This window comes from Ornithorhynchus anatinus, chromosome 8 (genome assembly GCF_004115215.2).
Source record: "Ornithorhynchus anatinus isolate Pmale09 chromosome 8, mOrnAna1.pri.v4, whole genome shotgun sequence".
Classification (NCBI taxonomy): domain Eukaryota; kingdom Metazoa; phylum Chordata; class Mammalia; order Monotremata; family Ornithorhynchidae; genus Ornithorhynchus; species Ornithorhynchus anatinus.
In genome coordinates, this window is record NC_041735.1 from 12,034,436 (window position 1) to 12,052,400 (window position 17,965).

At 48.4% G+C, this 17,965-nt stretch overlaps 1 protein-coding gene across 1 annotated transcript; it reads left to right on the forward strand.

The window, feature by feature from the left end:
• Positions 1–394: 394 nt before the first annotated feature.
• TFAP2C (transcription factor AP-2 gamma) lies at positions 395–11,937 on the forward strand. Its single transcript, XM_003431212.5, has 7 exons — positions 395–509; positions 3,378–3,881; positions 4,585–4,636; positions 6,259–6,481; positions 7,186–7,304; positions 9,396–9,537; positions 10,371–11,937. The coding sequence occupies exons 1-7, from the start codon at positions 462–464 to the stop codon at positions 10,654–10,656; spliced, it is 1,374 nt and encodes a 457-aa protein (XP_003431260.3). The 5' UTR covers positions 395–461; the 3' UTR covers positions 10,657–11,937.
• Positions 11,938–17,965: the final 6,028 nt, after the last annotated feature.

Genomic DNA, 17,965 nt, shown 5'->3' on the forward strand with positions numbered 1-17,965 from the left:
AAGGAGAAGGAGGAGGAGGAGGAGGAGAAGGAGAAGGAGAAGGAGAAGGAGAAGGAGAAGGAGAAGGAGAAGGAGAAGGAGAAGGAGGGGCCGGGGGTGTCGCCCGGCGCGGGGCGGCCCTCCTGACTGGCTGGCAGCGCGCCCCGTCCTCCGAGAGCCGGGCCCGCAGCGCCGGCCCGGGGGAGGAGCTATGATAATTTCCTTGCCATTAAGGCCGGCTGGGCGGCGGGGAAGGGCCGGGAAAGAGCTCGCTGACCCTCCCAGGGAACATCGGTCCCCAGCGGGTCCCATGCCGGCCAACTGAGGGGGCGGAGGAGCCCGTCCGGGGGCGGGGGCGGGGGCGGGGGCGGGGGGGCGGCCGGCCACCTGCTGCGCCCGGGGCCCCGACTCTTGGATTTACCGCCCGGCGGCGGAGGGGGCCCGGACCCGACTGGCCTTTTTCTGGGGGGACGCCGGACGCCATGTTGTGGAAACTAGCCGATAATGTCAAATACGAAGAGGACTGCGAGGTGAGTGAGGCGCCGGGGCCACGGGGGAGGCGGGGCCGCCGCAGGAGGGGACCCGGGTAAACGACTAATCCCAAACGGGCAGCGGGGAGGAAGAAGGAAGAGGGCGAGGAGCGCAAACCCGTCGGCCTCGGGAACCGCTCGGACCGGGCGGGGGAAAAGTGCGGGCTGGCTCACCGACCCATCATCCGACGCCCCCCTCCCACCCCCCCCCCGACAGCGCTTTCGGCGGGTGCCGATGACTATCGTTAATAACAGTAGCATCTGTTAAGCGCTGACTATGTGCCAAGCACAGTTCTAAGCGCTGAGGGGGGACGCAAGGTAATCAGGTTGGCCCACATGGGGCTCACAGTCTTCATCCCCATTTTACAGGTGACCAAAGTCACTTCTCCGCAGTGACTTGCCCAAAGGCACACAGCTGGCAAGAGGCAGAGGCGGGATTAGAACTCATGACCTCTGACGCCCCAGCCCGGGCTCTTTCCACTGAGCCACGATGCTTGAATCCTAAGGACCTCCGGCACAGGGCACGACGGCTCAGTCATCCCTAAGGGCCAGAGAGAAAGTCATTAGGGATAACTCCTAAGGGTACCGTCGTGTGGGCCAGGTGTATGTAGGTGTTGTGAGCCGCCCGCCTCCGGACCTGCCTATTGGAAATGGCGTTTAATGGAGAAGAGGGAGAGGCTGACTGTTTGGGTTTTGTTTTCTTTGGTCTTTTTTTTCCCCCCCGATACCAAATTCGTTCTTCCCAAATGCCGCGTTGCCCGGTTCCGACCCAGTTTGTAGTGTCTGGAGAGAACGGCCCTAACCGTGGGCCGGACCGACTTAGTGGTGACCCACCCCGCAGTAGAAAAAAAAGGCTTTTTTAGGAGAAGGGGGAAAACACAGATGAGGCAGGAGAGTCCCAGAGTGAACGAGCCTGTCGGACAGGTTGAGCCACAGACTCGGAGAGTGGGAGGGAGGCGGCGAGCGGGAAGAGGAAGAGAGCGGGGTGGGGAGGGATGGGGTGGGGGTGGGGGGCAGGGAAGGAGGGAGGGGGAGGGAAGGAGGGAGCAGAGGCCTGGGCGCCCAGGAGGGGAACAGGGAATGGGACGGTCCCGTGGGGAGAAGGGAAGAGAGGGCGGGCAACGAGGGGGATGGTCCCTGGACCCCTGGACCCTGAGCCTGGCAAGTTCAGCCGTTGCAGCCGCCGCCCCCTCCCGCTAAGGGGAGGGTCCCCTCCATCTCCCGCCTGTCCTTCTTTTCCCGCTCCCATCCCCTTTCGCCCCGGCCTGGAAGGCTCAACCAGGATGGGTCTCGGGCGGGAGCCGTGGACAGCGGCGACTCCGACGGGGCCTCCCTCTGCCTGTCCTACACCCCGGGGACAAGGAGAGAAGAGGGGCGACGGGAACACCCGGGACCCTCGGACTAGAAGGCACCGGGCCGCTTCGACCACCTGTCTTTCCTTCCTCGTTGTGTCCTCAGTAAAACTTTCTGCATTGCTCTTCGGCCTAGCGTTATAACTTCCTACCCTCCTTCCGCCCCCCGATTTTTTTCCCTGCCCCCCGCGGGCCCCTCTTTTCCTCCTTTCGGGTCCGGGTCCTGCGACCCTCAGGCCGTCCTCCCCTCCGGCCGACCCAGGAAGGCTCCCGGGACGAGGCCTACCATCTGACCCCTCTGGGTTGGGGGTGGGAGACGGCAGCGGTCCGAGACCATTCGCCTTCCTCATAATAATATCAATGTTGGTATTTGTTAAGCGCTTACTATGTGTCGACCACTGTCCTAAGCGCTGGGGTAGATACAGGGCAATCAGGTTGTCCCACTTGAGGCTCACGGTCTTCACCCCCATTTTACGGATGAGGGAACTGAGGCACCGAGAAGTCAAGTGGCTTGCCCAAAGTCACACGGCTGACAGGTGGCGGAGCCGGGATTAGAACCCATGACCCCTGACTCCCTAGCCCGGGCTCTTTCCACCGGGCCGCGCTGCTTCCTCCCTGCCCCCTGCCCCCACCCCCCTCTGGATTTAGGCTAAAGGGGAAACTACACCCAAACCCTTACCTGCGCCCGCAGCCGCGTTCACCTGCGCAGCGCGCATTGTGCTGCGCGGGAGGCCGCGAGGGGAACATGGTGGGTGATGACCGCGCTCCGCTTTCGGGACGGGACGGGACGGGACGGGACCGCACCGGCCCGCACCGCCCGGCCCGACATCAAGCGGACCCTCTTTTGGGGGGAGCCGAGGCGGATCCCGAGCGGTGGGGGCGGCCCGGCCCGGCCACGGACCCTGCCGGGGCCCAGCTCGGCCCCGTCGCGGAGCGGGGCCGGAGGACGGGACGGGACGGGACGGGACGGGACGGGACGGGACAGGACAGGACGCCCGCAGCCACCCGAGGGACGGGACGGGACGGGACGGGACGGGACGGGCAAACTCTCGGATGCTTCGCTCCTTCCCCGTCTCTCCCACTCTTTAACCCGGACACCCTCCTCCCCGTCCCCTCTCCCCTCTTTTTTTTCCCCCCTTTTTCGGCTTCCCCCCTGGTGACTTCAAGTCGGATCCGGCTCGGATTCCCGGGCCCCAAATCGGGCTAGTTCTTTTTTTTAGGAGGACATTTGGGAAGGAGGCCAGGACCCCCGGGGTTCGGAGGGCCCCAGCCTGGGGGGGGGGGGGGAATTCCCTCCCCATGTATATATAACACTAATAGCGACGGTATTTAAGGGTCTAACTATGGGCCGGGGACCGGACTGAGCGCCGGGGTTGTGTGTGCGTGTGTCCGATTTGGCGGGGCCCAAGTAGGTTAGCGGAGGCGGTCGACGGCGTCGCGGTAACGGGGTTTCCTTGCTAACGGGGTGCTCCCCCCACCCCCCTCCCCGCCCTCTTCCTTGCCGCCCCCCTTCCAGGACAGACACGACGGGAGCAGCGCCGGGAACCCCCGGCTCCCGCATCTGTCTGCGGTCAGCCAGCACCTCTACAGCCCGGCCCCGCCGCTGTCGCACTCGGGGGCCTCGGACTTCCAGCCGCCCTACTTCCCGCCCCCGCACCAGCACCTGAGCTACCCGCAGCCGGCCGACCCCTACGCCCACCTGGGCGACCCCTTCTCCCTCAACCCGCTCTACCAGGCCCCGCCGCCGCCGCCTCCGCCTCCTCCGCCTCCTCCTCCGCCGCCCGGCCAGGCGCAGGCATGGCCCGGCCGGCAGGGCCAGGAGCCGCCCGGCCTGGCCCACCACGGCCGCGCCGGGCTGGGCCCGCACCTCTCGGGGCTGGACGGGGGCTCGGCCGCCGGCAGTCGCCGCGAAGCCTTCCGCCGCTCCGACCTGCTGCTCCCGCACGCCCACGGGCTGGACGCCGCCCTGGCCGACAACCTGGGCCTCCACGACATGGTCCACCCCCTGGACGACGTGCAGGTGAGCCGCCCCCCGCCCCCCGGGCCCCGGGCCTCCCCTTGCCCCCCACCGAGGCCGAGGACGGGGTGCGGGACCCCGGCGCGGCTGCCGAATCTGTTGCCGAATGCTACGTTCCAAGCGCTTAGCGCAGTGCTCCGCGCTCGGCGCTCATGAACGAACGAATATTGTTGGGGATAGTCGGGGGGCGGGACACACGGAGGTTAAGCGCCGGGGTGAGGGCCGGTCCCGTGGGCTCGGACAGAATCTCCGTCCCCCGGGCGGCTGCCGCTCCCAAGGTCTCTAATAATAATAGTAATGACGGCATTTGTTCAGCGCTCACTCTGTACGGAGCACTGTTCTAAGCGCTGGGGGGGCACACGAGGTCATCGGGTTGTCCCACGTGGGGCTCGCAGGTTTAATCTCCATTTTCCAGAGGAGGTAAACGAGGCCCAGAGAAGTGAAGTGACTTGCTCAAAGTCAGCCAGCCGACCAGCGGCGGAGCCGGGATTCGAACCCATGACCTGACTCCCAAGCCCGGGCTCTTTCCACTGAGCCAAGCTGCTTCCCTGCCCCGCTGCCCCCCATCCCCCCCCCTCCCCCGGACCGGCCTCGCCTTCGGCCTCCCCGGGATCCGCCTCTCCCGGGCGCCAGGAAGGCGAGAGTCGGGAGCCCCCTCCCCCGGCCGGCCGCTGCCTTAAACCGCCAAACTTTTCCTCTTTCCCAGAACGTGGAGGACCAGCACTTGCTCATGCACGATCAGACCGTCATCAGGAAAGGTGAGTGTCCAGGGCCGCCTTGGGAGCGTCCTGTCCCGCCCCCGCTCCCCCGGGGGAAGGGACCGAGAGGGGCCGGGCTCGGTCGGGGTCGGCCGGGGTCAGGGTCTGCACCCCCGCGGCTGCAGTCCCGGTCACCAGCCTCCACCGGCCCGAACGTGCGCTCCGCCCCAAGTCTGGTCTCAGATATTTGAAGGCGATGGGGTGGCTGGGGGAGTTCGTTCAGTCGTATTTATTGAGCGCTTACTACGTGCAGGTCACTGGACTAAGCCCTTGGAATGTACAGTGCGGCAAGAGATAGAGACGATCCCTGCCCAACGACGGGCTCACCGTCCAAAAGGGGGAGTTGGAAGGGGAATCACGAGTGAGGGGGTCTCTCCACCAAGGATAAACCTACGGGGATTGGGGGCGGTGGACGATGCCTCCTCCATCTTTTTAAAGTCAGTAACCTTCCTCCCTGCCCCCCAGTCGCCATGGTTAATTCGTTCATTCTGGTTTGTAAACTAGGTCCCCGAGTTTAGGGCCGCATCCACTGGCTCCCCTAACTTCTCCAAAGGGGAGAAAAACCGAATCCCCAAATGGACGTACGATTAGTAGGACATTCCAAGCGCTTAGTACAGTGCTCTGCACATAGTAAGCGCTCAATAAATATGATTCAATGAATGATTAATAGGAGGCAGGGCAACCCTGCTTTTGGAGAAGTTTGGCTGGGGCAGAGGTTGCATGGGCAGTAAGTAGCACGGTGCAATTGGGGTGATAGGTGGATAGCTGGTCTTCGCTCTAGCTGGTCTTCGCTCGTTGTGTATTTGAGTTGTGGGGCCTGTGTAAACTGGTTTGCCTAATAGTTGACTCGTGGGCTTGCTAAAAGACAGCAAACATTTCTTCAAAAGATCACGTACCATTTAACTCGGGTCGGTACTGACGACTTCGTTCATAAATATCCATTCTAGTAAATTCTAGGTGAGCCGCTAAATCTTGCTATCTTAGACTATGTCACACTATCTCACACATCGGCTGAATGCATTTCGTACGGCTGAATGCATTTCGTACGCAAAGAGCTTATGTTCCCACTTTTAATTTTTGAATGGTCAGAAATAGCCCGATTTGAGTAACCAAATAGCCCGTGGAATAAACTTAGGGAAGACTGAGGTGTATGGAACCGGGTAGGTGGAAATCTACAATTGCGTTGGTCAGATTTCAGTTTTCTCTTTGTGGTGTATTGGTCATTGACCGTTTGGGAGTTAACTCTTCTCTAGAGAGCTGTCCGATACAGATGGAGAGGTGTTCTTTCCCAGGGCCTACGTTGTTGCCTAATTCCTGGTGCTTATCCCTTGTAGAAATTTATCTGGTTAAACTCCCAAGATAAAATTCACTAAGGAAATAAAGGCCTGTTGAATGTGTCTTGCCCAGTTTTTCAAAGCATCAGGCAATTGGATTGTAACCTCATATTCCCAGTATTATTCTAGGTAGTGGTGGCTTCATTTACAAGCCTAAGGACCCCTCTTTAGCAGCTGATTAGTCACTCAGGGAGGAAATAGGGGTGGGGGTGGGTAGCCCGATCGTCAGTGATTATCCATCTTCTGTAATATTTGCTTTCACAACAGTTTTTGCATTATTATTAACAGGTCCCATTTCAATGACCAAAAACAACTCATTGAGCCTTCCTTGCCAGAAAGATGGACTACTAGGAGTCGTGATTAACCCCAATGAAGTCTTTTGCTCTGTTCCGGGAAGACTCTCTCTCCTCAGTTCCACGTCAAAGTATAAAGTGACAGTAGCAGAGGTGCAGCGAAGACTTTCACCTCCTGAATGTTTAAATGCTTCTTTATTGGGAGGCGTCCTGAGAAGGTATATGGGAGAGACATTCCGCTTGGGGTTGCAGTCACTCTGGACATTTTGGCTCAGGCTTTCTCTGCTCTGTATGTGTTTTTTTGTTTTGTTTTGTTTTAAAAAAAAGATTGGGAAATTATTTTTAACTTACATAACTTTGACCTAACGCTGAATTCTAATAGGCGCCGAGAAGGTTTTTGAGAACATTTCTTCCTTTTCACATGTGGCACTTTCCAAAGTGAAGTGTTAAGACAATTCTAGCAACAATTTTTTACTGAGTTAAAATCAGATTTCACGTATGGAAAAGGATTAGAATATGTAAGGGGATTATGATGGCAAATGAGGTCCCGGCGGAGTTTCTCTTGGCTAATGTCTTGTGATATCACTTGGAGAGAGGTAGCTATTTAATCTTGGCTCAATAGAACCAGCATGCCAAGTCCCCTTTATCATTGTCATTTTTTTCACTTTTGTGTTGGCTGTTTTAGGATCCTCGTCTTTGGAATTCCCCCTTAGTAGCAAAGTATACACAATCACTTGGTTAAATCTCGGTTTTCCGATTTGGCAAGCCTGAAATGAAATAAGTAGATCATTTGAAAGGACAGCAAAGACTTTTGTCAGCCTTCAAATAAGATTTGAATCTTAAATTTAGTTTCTTACCTGTCTTTCCCTACTGCCCCTTTAATTTGCCATCTGAAACTGAGGCAGTTTTCTTTCATTTACAGAGCCAAATCAAAAAATGGGGGCCGGTCATTGCGTGAAAAATTGGATAAAATTGGTTTGAATCTTCCAGCGGGGAGAAGAAAAGCTGCTAATGTGACATTATTGACTTCCCTAGTAGAAGGTCAGTTTTTGGGACTGCTTGACTTCTTGGTGTTGTGTTTTTTTGTCTGGGTTCCCCTCCCCATGTGCTTCTCCTCCCCTGTCCCCCCAACTCTTTAGAAGCTTTTAATCATCTTTATATATTGGGGAGGAGTTGGCTGAAATAAGAGTATAATGTGAATGTCAGATGATGCTATGACTGAGTCACTGGCAGAAAACAAAACCTTATTAAATAAATAGGCAGACTTTAAAATTATTGGCCAACTTTCACTCTCACCCCAGTGTAATACAAAATGACAGCATCCTCAACTTGGTGTGTTCCAGGTGTGCGCTGTTAGGATGTCGAGATTGTGCCACATTTCTCATTCGTTTTCCCACTGAAATGGTCTCCATTTATCCTGGCTTGTCGTTTCCTAAGATCAGGTCTGTGATTCGCCCATTTCAACCCAACAGAGTTCTACATTACTTAATTAAAAATCAGTCAGTTATGAAGACCCCCCCCCCCCTTCAAGTTGACTCTTCAGAGTGTGGGAGCCACTTAGCCTGTCATCACAGGTGGCATTCCCAGAACCACTCCTCCAGTCCCCCTGCTTCCTCCAGTCCCCCTGCTCGTAACCCCATCACTACCACTACAGGAGCTAATCCCTTTAATGGTGACAGGGTTTATGTACATTTCCATATTCATTCAAAGAGCTCAAGGGACAGAAGAGGGAAGGTTAACCATCGCACATGCAAACGCCTTCCATCTGAGTTGAGCTAGTGGGAGACAGGCATCTTGGAGTTCCTCAGGAAGTGAAATACTGGGCAACCAGGGCTCTCTCTGTACATGAATGACGAGAGCTGGTCCAGTCAATCAATCACTGGTATTTTGAGCACTTACTCTGTGCAGAGCCCTGTACTAAGTGCTGGGGTGAGTCCGGTACAACAGAATTAGTAGATATGTACTCTGAGAGGCATTAATATGAATGCGTTTATGTCATTTATAACATCATTTACAGACTTGCACAGACCCTCAGAGGATAAGAATGGGGACCTCTTCGAGTGAGCTGAGATCTCACTTTGCTTAAGGTAGAGGTCTGGAGAAGGTGCACCTATTTAATAAATAACTGCCAATATTCATATTATGGAACTCTGCTCCTACTCAGGATTCCCTTTCCACTCCACTGCCAAGTGCATTGCCCAGCTCCTACTCTGTGTTCAGCAAGAATCAGTTCCAGTTAATATCTTAAGACACTGGAAGTGAGATCTGGTGAAATCCTGCCTGATTTAAACCCTGGGTGTAGGTAGTGCGTAGGGCGGAGTCAGTGGGAGAATGTTTTCATAATTTCAAGTTATAGTCGGGGATTTAAGAGCCCCAAAGAAGCTGACTTTAATCATCCGGCCCTACCTAGCATGGCATCCTCGGAAGCTTTCCTAATAAAGCGTGCATATAAAGTGAGATTTACAGCTTCTAACTTCCTGATGGGGAAACTGGAACTCATTTAGTCTGCAGCATGGTAGGTGAACTGGGATTGTGCAGTTCGAGTGAAGTTGTTGCTCCTGGCTGAAAAATGGTTCTTATCTGCATCTGTAATGTTGTGAAGAAGATAAATTTTAGAACTTGGAGCTTCTTTGTCTCTGGTAGGCACAGCTATAGGCTCTCCAGAGAAAATCTGACTTACTCAAAATCTAAATGCTGTGCTTACTCTGTTTTAAAATAGTAAAATAATGAACAAACCTAGCTTTTCTCCTAGAACCTTCTCCATTCGTTAAGCACGTTTTACCTTCCTGAGCATCCCTGCTTTCACTAAAGCAATCTTTTTGGAGTAGGGATGTTTAGTTATGGAATAGTATCCGTTATTGCACTCGACTGTTCAAATGGTTTTTCACCAATACCAGCCAAAAAAAAAAATCATCCCCTGCATGGGACTACCAAATTATTGTCTTTTGCCTTCAGAAATTAAAAAGGATACTTAAAAACAAAACAGACCCAAAAAAACCCAGCACCCAGTCAGACAAAATACAGCTGATGGCAATGGCAAGTTTTAGTCATATCAGAGGAAAGTTACAGAATCCACATCAACAGCTCCTCAGCGTGCCATCGGTAACGATCGGGATTTCTTGACTTTTATAGGTGAAGCGGTACATCTTGCTCGGGACTTTGGTTATGTCTGCGAAACTGAATTTCCTTCTAAAGCAGTAGCTGAATATCTAACCAGACCCCACTTAGGACGTAACGAGATCGCTACTAGGAAAAACATGCTTCTAGCTGCAAAGTAAGTGTGGCCTTTAGGCTTTAAAAAAAAAATAGGTCTCGGACTCCGTATGACTGGAAATAATTTGAAATTCACATTATCATAGGAATAGCATTCATCTATCTGCATGAGTTCCATTTTAAATCTACCCTCTAAAATGTATAATTTTGTGCTTATTTTCTAAAGATGCAGCTGCCTGTTTGCCCAACATTTTGTAGTGTATTTGCATTTTCTCAAATGTGTTTACCGTATGTGACAGACCAGTTTAAAGAAAGATTGTGCTGCAGGATTCTTCCCTTCTGTCTCTTAACAGATTTTTGATGTAATGATGAGGGTAAATGTATATGCGACACGTGGATAAATTAAATGTCCCAGTTCAGCTGCTTATCCATTGCAAATCACTTACTGCAGCTGGAGAAGTTCTCACAGAAACTAGCACTAAATTGATTTTAAAATTAGAGTAAATGAAGCAGAACAAGTAGGAATCCAAAGCAGGGAAGAGCATGCAGGCACAAGCAAACGAACAAAACACAGTGGCTTTCTGAAACAACTAGCCTTTTGAAAAAGGAAATTAATTTTAAATGAGACCGTTAACCTATGAGGCATGGCATAGATGGGATTCTTAATATCATTTTCCGATTTTCCAGAGCTGCCTTCTTGGCCGCACAAGCCCGCTCATGATTCTGTCCCCGAGCCAAAGTTAAAACTGTATTCTAAAGTCCCCGAGGCTGCCCGCCCATTGATTTCGAGCTTTGACTTCTCATCCTCTCTCAATACTTACTAATAGGGGTGTCTCTCTCTCTCTCTCTCTCTCTCTCCTTCTCCCCCGCCCCCTTTCCGTTCTTGTTTCCCAGGCAAATCTGTAAGGAATTCACAGATCTTCTCACTCAGGACCGAACTCCCCTTGGAAATACCAGACCTAACCCAATCCTGGACCCGGGAATCCAGGGCTGTTTGACTCATTTTAGCCTGATTACCCATGGCTTTGGAAGTGCTGCCATCTGTGCTGCCATGACATCCGTCCAGAACTACCTAAACGAAGCGTTAAAAATAGCAGACAAAACATATATGAGCACTGGCGACCAAAGCCCTCCAGATACTAACAAAAACATCGAGAAAATGGATAAGCACAGGAAGTAGGAGGGAGGGGGAGGGGGAGAGATCAAAGAAAGGACTGCAACTGTTCTCCTAAATACTGCCCGGGATCAACTTGCCTAGGGGACGCGTAGAAAATCTGTTACCTTATTAAAACAACGTCTTATTCAGGATCTTCATGACTTATGCACCCTTCTGGATTCTTGTGTTGTCTCTAAAGCTGCAGCATCCCCTAACTTTGGGACAAGTTAATCAGAAGATGGCAAGTACCGGTACATGCTCATTAAACCTGTTTTCCTTGCTCTGAAAGTGGTGCTATCAAGTTTGTGAACCTCTAAATTCCCACTGTGACAAACCACAGTGTATCCTTTCCCAGCTACAGTAGGGTCATATTCATTCCTCTCCTGTTGAAATGTCAACTGGTGTCTTCAATGCCAACAATAACCATTATACAGTATTAGACAATGGTGTTTAGATTTGTCTATTAAATGTTTTTTGTGATTACATGCCCAGAGAACGGTAGAGTCTTTCGGGTCCACGTTAGGAAAGGGAATTGTGTATCAGTTCGGAATTAGTACCCAGAAGGCATTTGACACACTTATTTGAATTAATTACTGGAGATATTTGGTTTCGAAAACTAGAGTAAAGTGTGCTGTAGATGCTGTGTTATAATGCCTGAAATTGGTTATTCAATCTGAAGTATTTCTTGAAAATGTATACCTTCCCCCCCCCCAAGGATATTGCAGCTTTATTTGCATATTTATATCGGGTCTCTTTTTTAAAATTGAATAAACTTGAAAGAATAGGCACATAACTTTTTATTAACTTTTTTTGCCTATTAAGGCCAAAAAAATATTTCCAGGGAGGCGCTATGTGTATTAAGAGAAACAGTGTGTTGAATGTACATATTTATTTATGTGTAATTTAATGGGATTTGTAAATATTGGTGAACTTTTTAAGACTTAATTTTTTTTAAATAAATGGGTTTCAAATTTTAATTTTGGTAACTATTTTAAAAGGTTATGGGGTAGACTAAAACACATCTTTAGGTTTATGCACAGCTATGTTTTACAGGGTATTTAAAATGTTTAACTTTGGAGGAAACATTCTCAGTTCTTGCCACTGAAGATTATATTTAACTGAAACTCTGTATGTTCACAAAGCAATAATTTTGTGTAGCATCTGCCTGAAACTGACTAGACCACGCAAAAGGTACGGTGTGTGTGAATAATGGAGGTGGAGTAAAGACATTTGTACATGTTCCCAATATAATTTTGATGTATATGATAACCATATAATAAAAGTATTCTGGATAGAAGCAGTGAATGCTTGGTTAACTGGAAAAGTTTTTGAATGCCTGTGACAGTGGTGGTGTAGTTGAGACAGAACCTTGGCTCTTTGCGGTAACATGAAAGTCTGTCGGGAAATCAATGTTCTTTATTAGGGCAGCCTCATGAGATCTACATCTCATTATCTGGAGAGACCCCAGAGGCAGACAGTCTTCCTCTGGCATGGACTCTGGACTCCTGAAAGGGACAAACAACTTAACAGAGATGCTAATGTTTTCAATTAACTTGAGCATCTTTGGGGATACATGTTTCTCCCCCCACCCCCGAACAAGCCATCCTTACCATATTGTTGGCTTATTAAAATAACCATTGGAGGAGACCCTTTTAGTCAGTCGTCACTGCCAGAAGAAGCAAACACTGATTGTGTGGTTGCTGGATGTTTGCAGAGATTTTGGATACATACTGCTGATGGTTTTTTAATGGTATTAAGTGCTTCCTGTGTGTCAGGCGCTGTACTTAACCTAGGGTAGATACAAGCTTATCAGGTTGGACACCGTCCCTATCCCACATTGGCAGAGTCTGGATTAGAACCCAGGTCCTTCTGACACCCAGGCCTGTGCTCTACCCACTAGGTCACACTGCTTTATGATATTTGAGTCTGTATTTTAAGTATCCTGGCATGTCTTCCAGGAAATGATATGTTTGCAGTTGGGCTCTTGTGGCTGAACTTCAAAAGAGGGAGAAGAGGTTAGAATTTTGTCTATACTGGATAAGACCATTGCCCCATCAACTTCCGATACATAACGTGCTTCCAAATCCTTTGCAGTTCCTCTATCCTCTGCCGCTTCCCAGACTTGGTTCTAGGCATTATTCAAATAGTATGTACTTTGCCAGGTTGATACTTGGCACCATAGCGAAGCCCTTGACACCGAACTTTTTTTCCTTTTAGTCTGATAAAGGCCAGTTAGTCTCTGGTTGCCACACTTGCTCATCCATTTGAGCTGAACAAGCGGAAAGGGGGTAGTGGTTCAATAGTAGAAAACCTTGTGTTTTGTTTTGTTTTTCTTCATGTGATCTGGCAATAATATACAGTAGCAACTTTCAGACCTGAGTATGTGGGGAAGGAATTGAGACAAAATACTTCGTTGGCTTGCAAGATCCGTACCCAGTTGTAGTTTAGACTGTCTGAAATTACCCCAAAGACAACCCAAGGGCAGAGATGACTCAATTCAGAGTTGGGTGGATTGGCTCATTGCCAAATTCCTTGGTTTTGTTCCACGTCTTCCCTCTTTTTTAATTTGCCTTAAGCCTGTTGGGTAGTAATCCTGTTTAGTTGGTACCTAGTATATTTTTGATGCTCAAGTAATGCCAGGGACAAGCAGGCTGATTTGTGTTCTTGAAGCCAGCTTTGACCCGATGCCATGAAAAATGCCCATGTTCCAGAGAGTCCTAATGGAACTTAGGCGATTCTTTAGAATTAAACTGGTTTCTCTCTAGTGGGGTGGTGCATTTGTAAAGGGAGTTTGCCCTGTATATAGGCACAGGTTTGTATTTCTGGACCCTGGGGAGGGAAGACTACTAGCAGTTTTCCTGGAAAACCCTTTACAGTAGTTTCTGCTTACAGTCCTCGTGCTCAAGGAGTTGAAGATGGATCTCTAAACTGAACAACAGTGCCTTCAGTGCATCACCCTGGGCCATCGTGGATTGGATAGTAGAACAATGTGAGCTTGCTTTCTATTAATGCCATATCTAGGCTCTGAAGTAATTGCCCTCTGGATAGGAAATGAGGAAACTTCCATTTTCTTGCTTATATTGAAGCGAAACCAAACCGGTCAATTGTCTAGTGGCACTGACTTGGTGTTCTATTTATGTAAGAATGAGATGAGTTGGGCTTCTATTATATGTCTGCCTATAAAGTCCTCATGTAGGTTGCAGTTGGTACATGCCATTTTACTCTCAGACTCTCAGATCGGTATGCTGCACCTATAACTTTTAGAAGATTATGTAAGCATCACTGTCTTTTAAATAACAATCCAAAATGGTCTTAGGCATTCAGTTCAGTGGGGGAGAAAGAAGGATCTGTTTTTAACCGGAAAGTTTATGCAACAGCACGGTGAATTTTGAGTGATAATTTTTTGTGTCAAAACAGTTGCCTGTATAGGTCACCAGTACCTTTTGGATTTCCTATACATGTAGAAAACTAAGCTTGCAGCCTCCGAGGAAAATAGCATGGAGAAAGTAGAAAAGGAGCCTGGCCTAATGGAAAAAATGTGGGCCGGGGAGTCGAGGGACTTAGGTTCTAATCCTGGAATGTCATAAATGCTTAACAGAGTCCATTTAAAAAAAATAGAAAGCAATCTAATAATGTTGGTATTTGTAAAACGCTTACTATGTGCCAAGCACTGTTCTAAGCGCTGGGGTAGATACGAGGTCATCAGGTTGTCCCACATAGGGCTCACCGACTTCATCCCCATTTTCCAGATGAGGTAACAGGCCCAGGGAAGTGAAGTGACTTCATTCATTCAATAGTATTTATTGAATGCTTACAATGTGCAGGGCACTGTACCAAGTGCTTGGAATGTACAATTTGGCAACGGATAGAGTCACACAGCTGACAAAACGGCAGAGCCGGGATTAGAACCCACGACCTCTTGACTCCCAAGCCCGGGCTCTTTCCACTGAGCCATGCTGCTTCTCAATCTAATCTCAATCTCAATCCACCAGTTTGCAGCTCTGGCGATGGTTTCACTAGTTTCTCATCAAATTTGTGTTGACCAAGCTTTGGGGCGGGGACCACTGAGGGCCCAGGGGAATGCTAGAGATGGTAGTGTCTCCTTTACAGTGTGATTTTTTTTTTTTTCCCAGTAGCATTTTCAACTCTTGCATCCCTGTTTTCTCTAAAGCTGCAATTTAGCAACCTGTGGGGAGCGCCGCCCACAGAAAGGGGAGACAGCTCAAAGCTTCCTTAAATGTGTGTTCTCTCTTTTTGGATTATCTTGAAGGTGGCTTCGTTTAACTTAGGAAAGCTTCCATCTTGAATGTTCAGTGACCCTTGAAAAATCTATCCTCAACTGGATTTCAGTTGCCTCCTAGACTTTTGACTTCTGTTCTGCAGATGAAGCAAGCCTTGTTTTCACGATTCAGATCCTCAGAGAATCACTGTGTATCCTTCTGGGGATAGCCTATTGCACTCTCATGTGATTTAAATTCTATTTTAGGTCCTATCCATAAGTTCCATTCCTCTGTTCTCTTTTAAAGTCCATTTCCCTTCCAATGAAATTTGAGATCTTCATGTGACATTTTCACTGATTTGCTAAGCCAGGACCCTACCCGTTTTATCAACCCAAGGTTCCGTCATGCCAATACTGCACAAGCCTACCCTGCATCTTCTAAGCTCTTTTGTTCACAAATAACATGAAACATGATCTGCAGAAACAACTTGACCTTGTAAGGTTTTTTTTATTATTATTACATTAGAGCCCATATTTTTAAGGAATGCTCAATTATTTCTTGGCAGCATCTTGAAACACTGCTATTTTTCCTGCTTCTAATGGAGAACATCTTGATGGAGGAGATGGGCAGAGAGAGAGTGGAAATTGAGGACAGTTGAAATACATAATTCTGCTGCAGGAACCTGTCCAAGAAACAGTTTTATTTACAATGTTCAAATTTCCTGACATGGGTCAAATCTGAATGTTCTCAAATGACAAGTAAAGTGACCTTTAACTCAACATTCTAGGGGGAATTTACCTCCTGCCATTTTCTATAGACAGTGCTGATTATCTGAAAGTTTTGGTAGGACAACCCAAATTTTGAGTACAAGTATTTTAGGGTTTGGTTCTGCTAAAGGAAGACCTCCTTGTACCCACCTAGACTGGATTAAAGGGCAAAGAACAGCCCCACAGACTATACTGGGGACTGCTTTCCAAATCCTGTGAAATTGTGTCTGTGTCCCTCTGTGTTGTGTGTCTTAACTCCACAAGGACATCGCTTTTCCATTTAGAAAGTCTATAAAATACACTTATGAGCTGGACACAGTTGTGTGAGCATCGCAAGAGAGGGGCTGGTCCAACTCTGATTTGATAGAACAGTGCTTGGCACACAGTAAGCACTTAAATGCCACTATTATTATTAGAGTATGAATGGCCAGTTAGGGAAAATTTCATTTTTAACTGGCCTCAGTTTGGCAGCGATTTCATGTTGGTTAATTTATCGGCTAAGGACACATTTCCATTGTACATTAGCTTCCCAGATGCCATGGTTCATCACATTAAGTGCAGTTACTGCCTCTGTTTCCAAAGCAGATCTTTCAACATTAAGCCTCTTGCTCTAAGCTTCTCTCTTATGACTCTACAATAAAACTCTCCATAACAGCTTTCCTGAATGGGTGTGAAAGCTTCAATGGGCAACCCAAGCCATCCAAGTTCTCAAGTGACTCAGACTTGCAAGTAATTGGAAAATGATTTCACACTGCAATAGCCTGTTTACAGTGCCTCCCCATCAGCCTGTCTTGTGCAGAAAGGGCTTCTCGGGGAGCAGATGCTCAGTCTACCTCTCAGAGAGAAACATCTTTCAAATCCTAAAAAAGTGTTTTCCCCCTGGTTACTTCTGCATGAAAATAAGTCATCCTATTGGCCTTCAAAATGAAACTCCCTTCTATGTGTAGGTCAAGTGTGCCCTGAGAGGTACTGGCACAAGTCCAACTTTTCATTTTGAGCATGAGGAATTATAAAGAGGCAAGAATTTTAGAGGGATGAAGACCAGAATGGGACAGGCTTCAGTAATAATTATGCATTTGTTCAGCACTTAATGTGTTCCAAGAGCTGCATTAAATATTAGGGTAGATTCAGTATATGTAGATCAGAGACAAGTCTCTAACCCACACCAGAATGCACTGTCTTTAGGAGTGGGGACAGGTATTTAATCCCCATTTTCAGATGAGAAAAATGAGGTAGAGAGGTTGACTTGTCAAAGGTCACAACAGGCAAGCGGCAGACCTGTAATTTATATTAATCACTGTCTCCCTCTAGATTGTTAGCTCACTGTGGGCAGGAAATGTGTCTGTTAAATGTTATGGTGTACTCTCCCAAGCGCTTAGTAGAGTGCTCTGCACACAGCAAGCACTCCATAAATACGATTGAATGAATGAATGAGAGGAGATAGCTGCCCACTCTTTCGGAGTTAGGGACCAAATGAATGCAAATGTGCTCAGTCACTTGTATACTTATTCTCTCAAAGTAGGTGATGCAGAACTAATTGAATTACATACAACTTAATGATTTTTTTAAATGATTGTATAATTAAGGGGTGTGTGGGGTGTGCGGGGGTTTGTGCCAAATTGATATCCTGCCCTGGAGTACCTCCCGCTGGCCATGACTTATTTTTTTCCAGACTCTGCCTACTCGACTAGCAAGGTATTAGAAGTTCCTCTTGTCTGAAAGGCTAAATTTTGACCTCAAAATATGTGCACTCATTCCAATTCATATCTAGAGGTTGGAGGGGCGGGGTCTGAAGTGACTAGTTAGACACACTGCCTAATTTTACCATGATCCAAATGTGCTCTCAAATTTCAAGTGACTCTACCTCTTTCTCTCTGGTAGGGACCAGAAAAGCAATAATTAATCTTGCTGGTGACCCAAGTTATTTTCCTTGGATAATTGAGGTTATTCATTTCTACTTTTACTCCAAGCAAATAGCAAGTGTATATTTGTTGTGTGAACTTGCCATAATTAGTGCTCAATAATTGCCATTGATTGATTGATTGAATACTAGGACTGGTGTATGATAGAGACTGATTTTTGGTGGAGCATCTTATGTGGGAATTCTTTGGGGACCTCCTAGGTGGAAAGTGTTGAACAGGATAGAGAGAGCATCAAAAGTCCATTTAAATAGCTTTTATAAGAACCCTAGAATCTTGAGAGGACATGGTTTGAACTCTAATATGTTGGAGGTGCAAAGAGGTCAAAATCCATTCTGGTTGGTATTTCAGCTGGATTGGTCGGGGTTGTTATTTCAAAAGTAGCTCCGAAAATATCTATTTCAATCAATGGCATTTATTGTAAGCA